This window comes from Sorex araneus, chromosome 1 (assembly GCF_027595985.1).
Source record: "Sorex araneus isolate mSorAra2 chromosome 1, mSorAra2.pri, whole genome shotgun sequence".
NCBI lineage: Eukaryota > Metazoa > Chordata > Mammalia > Eulipotyphla > Soricidae > Sorex > Sorex araneus.
In genome coordinates this window covers 30,017,085-30,023,362 of record NC_073302.1, presented here as the reverse complement: position 1 = coordinate 30,023,362, position 6,278 = coordinate 30,017,085, and the positions used below count along the sequence as shown (strand labels likewise).

Genomic DNA, 6,278 nt, shown 5'->3' with positions numbered 1-6,278 from the left:
TTGCTGATGTGCCAGTTATGAAAGTTGTCAGAAAACTTAGGGAAAAAAATAACATTACTTGGAGATTAGATTGGTATGGATTTTGATGGTACATTACTCCTCAGAACTTCCCTTCAATTTTTCAACATCAAGACACACAATAATAGGCCCTTCTCAATGGAATTTAATTATGTTCCTAAAGAATTATAAAATAGTTGGACTGGAGAGATAGTAGAGCAGGTAGGGCATTTGCCTTGCACGTGGCTGACCCGGGTTCCATTCCCAGCATCCTATATGGCCCCCTGAACACCGCCAGAAGTAATTCCTGAGTGCATGAGTCAGGAATAACCCTTGTGCATTACCGGGTGTGACCCAAAAGGCCAAAAAAGAACCCAAAAATACAACAAAAAAACACATGTCTAAAAAATATATATAAAATAATCAGCTACAAAGTGATCACACCCTTTACTTTAGACTAAATTTGTTCTTCTAAAATTCATATATTGAAGTTTAAATTCCCTGTAGAGGCTCTATTTGAAAATAGGGTGTTTAAACAGATAGTTTAGGAGCAGTTTGTTAGGATGGGTTCAAGTCCAATATAAATAATATCCCTAAAAGAAAACATAAAAAATGCCTTTAGAAAGATGACCAAGTAAACACGAACGGAGGTCTCAGAGAAAGAAATATACAAGCAGTATTTCAATGTTGGATTTTAAATCTTTAGCATGGGGAGAAAACTGATTTCTGTTGTTAAGCCATCTTCTTCATTACGGTACACTGTCAAAACAATATATTCTCTGAGGCCAAAATCTTGATCCAGTGTTCTTTTCCCTCTAAGAAATGTGATACCTTGGACACTTCAACTTGACTAATGAACCCACTTTCTACAGGACAAGGTGAAATTTCCCTTTATCTGGACTCTGGGAAGCCTAATACTTTTCAGTCAGAATTATGTTCAGTTACCTCTTGTTCCACACTTAATCATTACATCGTAATGAAATATTTATCTTTCCCAGAACACAAAAACAACATTTCATAACTCCAAGTTGAAACACATATTTGCCCCAAAGGTTTTACTCTAAGTTTTATTTCACAGACATATTTGTCTACCCTGAAGAGGTCTTCCAAATTGAACTCTACTGTCAATTGTTTCAGGAAGTCCTTTGTTTATTTCTAGACCATAACAAATATTATTTAGCCCTATGCCTCATAAATAATTTTATTTGTATACTATATTTCCTTTATTGAGCTGAGTAGAGGCTAAGAATTATACCTATGTCATCTGTTCACCAGTAACTTATAGTAATTAAAAATTGGTTAAATTATTTATTCAAAATCAGAATGGAATTGGAAAAACTTTTTTTCTTACAAGATCTTACTACTAACTTACTCTCATCTTTTGTGTCTGTGAGTGGAAAGACTGGGAATTTGAGAGTATAAGACATGTTTTTTTTTTGTAATGCAGGCTCAATCGGTTAACTAAGAGCTCCTTAATCCAATAGTCTCTGTATTCAAGTGTTGGTGAGGATAAAAAAATGTTGGGCCATTTAGGAAATGTTGGTGAGTGTGTAAAGTTATGCATATATTATAATAAACATTACAGAAACTCTTCACCATATATAAATAGAACAGCAATATGAATAAGAAATCCCACTTGGGTAACTTGGATATCTATCTATCTATATATTCATATGCATATTACCTGGACATAAGATATATATGTACATATATGTATACACACACATATATATGTATATATATATATATACCCACTTGTGTGTATATATGGACTGGAATCAAGATCTCAAAGAAATACCCAAACATTTGCGTTCAATTAACTTTTTTAGTAACAAAAAAAGGGAATGAATCCAAATGTTCATTAATGGATGAAAGAAGGGACCAGGATTACAGTTCAAGATAAGAACTCTCTATATATGTCTATAAATTCAATCCTCAGTACAAAGAAGGAGAGAGAGAGATGAAAGGATAAAAGAAATATAATAAATATATACAAAAAAGTACTTTCCAGTATTAAAAGAGAAGGAAATAATGTTACATGCTACAACAGGAACAAACTTCATAGCCATTTTACCATATGAAATTTATTTTATTTTATTTTATTTTATTTTTTTGCTTTTTGGGTCACACCCAGCGATGCTCAGGGGTTACTCCTGGCTTTGCACTCAGGAATTACTCCTGGCAGTGCTTGGGGGACCATATGGGATGCCAGGGATCGAACCCGGGTCGGCCGCGTGCAAGGCAAACGCCCTACCCACTGTGCTATCGCTCCAGCCCCACCATATGAAATTTAGATAATTACATAAAGACAAACACCATATGATTCTACTTACATGAAGTAGTCAAAATCACAGAAACAGAAAATAGTAACTTGGTTAGCAAGGTGTGTTGGAATGAAGGAAGAATAAAATTGTAGGTATATTTTAGCTCTGAAAAAATTTTAAGATGTATTATGCAATAATGCATTTAATGAACGAAAATATACCTAACACTACTATATAATTTTAAATGGTTCTTCTAAAAACCTAAGGTTACATGGTTTTGTCATAATAAAATTTTTATCTTTTAAAATTGGCTTAATTTAAAAAAAAACAATATCAAATGTTCAATATGGGAATATTTTCAAGATGAAACAGGGTGAAGTCACATAAAATACTGAATGTTCTCTTAAAATCAAGAGCAAAAATGTATAGTGTTCTTGCAAAATATTCTGTAGAACACTACACAAAATTCTGCAGAACATTATATTGGAATTTTTAGGCAATTCAATCACTGTATCACTGTATCACTGTCAACCCGTTTTTCATCGATTTGCTCGAGTGGGCACCAGTAACATTTCCATTTGTCCCTGTCATGTGCTAGTGTAGCCCAATGGTGTATTGGGGGCTCTTTCAGGGTCAGGGGAATGAGGACCACAGGCAATTCAATAAAGAGAGAAAATAAAAGAAATTTTAATTGGATAGAAGGAAGAAAAGTACCTTTATCCATAAAAATATTGTGCGTGGAAATTATAAAAAAAATCCAAGGAAATTAATAAATAACTGCTAAAATTAATAAGAGAATGTACTAAGCTTCCAGAATCTATTGTACCACCACCACCCTCACACAAAACCACATTTATATTTATCAAAAACAAGTGAAAACAAATTTTGGAAATGCCCTTTGCAGCAGACTAAAAAACATAAAATAACGGAGAGAAAATTTACAGAAGATGTGAAAGGCATTCATGATGAAAACCAGAAATCACTGTAGAAACTAAAGACTACTTAATAAGATAATAGTTTTACAATACCAATTTTCCCGAATTGATCCATAGATAAACACCATCCTATTCAAACTGCAAGTAGAAATTTAGTGAGTATTTATAAGCTATATAGAAACTAAAAGCCTATAATACCCACAACAAAATTGAAAAAAATTAAAATTTGAAATTCACACATACATCATTATGAAAATATTATTTTAGATTTGTTGGATTTAGCATGGATAAACTTGTTTGGTATAACTAGAAATGGTAAAATTTCTATTTCTAGAGATAGAATTTTGAGGGGGGCCACACCCAACAGTGCTCATGGCTTACTCCTAACTCTGCATCCAGAGATCACTCCTGGAAGTGCTCAGGGGACCTTTTACGGTAATAGAGATCAAAACCCAGGCCAGCTGCACTTAAGGTAATGTACAAGGCAAGTACTATCTCTCCAATCCCAAAATAATCTGTGAATTTATATGCAAAATATTCATTACACTTTTCTCAGAGAATTAATATGTATACACACCCACCTATTATATCATTATTGCTCTTATATGTGCTGAATTGACTGATTAAAGCTGAAAAGAAAGTCTATTTTGTGACTTATCTTTAAATAATGATAAACAATGGGAGAGTTACTTAGGATCTTCTTCCTCTTTTTAGTGGGCTCTGTAAAAATTATCAGTTTATCTGACATATCCTGGAAGTATTATTATTTTAAGGCGAATCTGCCAACTTGATTTGTTCCCCTCAACACTTTATTTAAACTAACCCACTTGGCATATTCTATAGCAGCATCAGGAGCCAAGCAAAGTTCACCTCCTCAAAGAGGGTAAAAGTTTTGGCAGGAACCTGTTATCTCTTATTTGAATAACATTGCAATTAGAATAGATCAGCTCTTGACTGAAATAATTGGATCTATGGGACATTGTCCCTAGAGTCTCAGAATTTGTAATACTAAAGGAAAATATTTCTAACTTTAATTTGCTGAACAAATTAGAAACTTCTGCTGAACAAAAAATAGCTTAAATTGTCTTGCAATGCCAATGGTTGGCCTTTCCCTTAGCACAGATATCAGGAAAGATGTTAAACAACAAATCCAATGCTTTGTCTCCACTACCATGAGAACGTCTTTCATCTTTCTTCTTCCAAGATTTGAGATGAAAACTCTGGGCTTGTGCCTAAAGGATTTTAGTTATTAATCGGATCAGTGGCTCTATAAAGCTCTCTTTCTTTTTTACTAATGAATCTTTCAATTATTTTTGACAGTATTCTAGGAATAGCAGAAGAAACTTGTAAACATGGAAAGCAGAACAATTCCTGAGTAAGACCACATTAAGAGAAGAAATCATTCCAGTGGCTCAGAGGTAAATGGAATACTTAATCATCAATGAGACATAAATGTTATTTTGGAAAAAAAAAAAGAAACAAAATATGACAGACTTGGTTTCGGTCCTCAGACTGTTTTGTTTAGTTTATTTGTATAAACTAAACCTTCCCCCTCTCAAGGTTTGGCAATAACCTCTCATGGTTATTGCCAAAAATAACCATGCAGCAAAAAAAAGAAAAACGGAATGGTTAGAAATTTTGTATCTGCTTCACGCTTAAATTTCCTTATTATTAACACATCTCTTCAAATATATATTACTATTATCAAGCTAAAGAAACATTTTAGCACATACACTAAATCTTCACAGTATTAAAAAAATATGAAGTGTAAAATCTTACATTTTACATATAATAGGTAACATTAATCCAATCAGCTTGACATAATAAAATGTTGCAGGCAAATTTGACATTTGTAACATATTTTATCTTCCTGGGATTTTCTCACTACCCCAAAGTTGAGGTCATCATATTTGCACTGAGCTTCCTGATGTACCTAATAACCCTGCTGGGCAATGTAATTCTGATCTCTATCACCATCCTGGACTCCCGCCTACACACACCCATGTACTTCTTCCTCAGCAATCTCTCATTTCTGGACATCTTTTATACTTCGTTTGGTCTCACTCCAATGCTGACAAACTTCATTTCAGGCGAAAACACCATCTCATTCTTGGGCTGTGCTGCTCAGATGTACTTCTCCCTTGCAATGGGCTCCACTGAATGTGTGCTTCTGTCCATGATGGCATATGACCGGTATGTGGCCATCTGCAACCCCCTGAGATACCCCCTCATCATGAACAAGAGGGTTTGTGTGCAGATTGCAGCTGGCTCCTGGTTGACAGGCTGCTTCACATCCTTGGTGGAAACAGTCTCTGTGCTGCAGCTCTCACTATGTGGAAAACACATCATTAATCATTTTGCTTGTGAATTTCTGACTTTCTTGAAACTGGCGTGTGTTGACACTTCCATAGAACAATTAATAATATTGGTGATCACTGTACTTCTTGTTCCCATGCCCATGCTCTTAATTTGTTTCTCATATGTTTCCATCCTTGTCAACATCCTGAGAATCAGCTCAGTGGATGGTCGAAGCAAAGCCTATTCCACATGTGCTGCTCATCTGGCTGTGGTCATTTTGTTCTTTGGAACAGCTCTCTCCAGGTACATGAAGCCATCATCCATAGATTCACAGGAAGTAGATAAATTTATAGCCTTGGTATATGCTGCCGTGACTCCTATGTTAAATCCTATAATATATAGTTTACGGAACAAAGAAGTCAAAACAGCTGTAAAAAGACTGCTGATGAATCGCTCTTCTGCATCATCTTAATTCCTGTCTTCAGATAATATAGGAGCAATTATATTTATCGGATAATTGAATTTATCAAATATTAGAAAAAGAGTTGGTATATACTTATATCTGAAAAATACATTTTTGATATTTATTCAATATTAAGATCAATATCTTATGTATCTTATAAATAAAACATTTGATATTAATGGATACTTTAATTCTAATGTAGTGTGTTCCTAGAAAAGTAGTTGACATTTATTTAATATTCATACATTAAATTTGAAACTTGTTTATTATTTCATATTTGACCTGCTGGAATCATCTAAGTGTTCATGTTAGAATGAATAT

The 6,278-nt window shown here is 34.0% G+C and overlaps 1 protein-coding gene across 1 annotated transcript; it reads left to right on the top strand.

Annotated features, from left to right (window-relative positions):
* Positions 1-5,024: 5,024 nt before the first annotated feature.
* LOC101542535 (olfactory receptor 13F1) lies at positions 5,025-5,966 on the top strand. Its single transcript, XM_004600275.2, has one exon. It carries the CDS (start codon positions 5,025-5,027, stop codon positions 5,964-5,966), a length of 942 nt encoding a protein of 313 aa, XP_004600332.2.
* The last annotated feature ends 312 nt before the right edge of the window (positions 5,967-6,278 follow it).

Excerpts from the sequence above, each read along its gene's own strand:
- LOC101542535 (XM_004600275.2), top strand. The coding sequence starts at position 5,025 with ATGTTGCAGGCAAATTTGACATTTGTAACATATTTTATCTTCCTGGGA.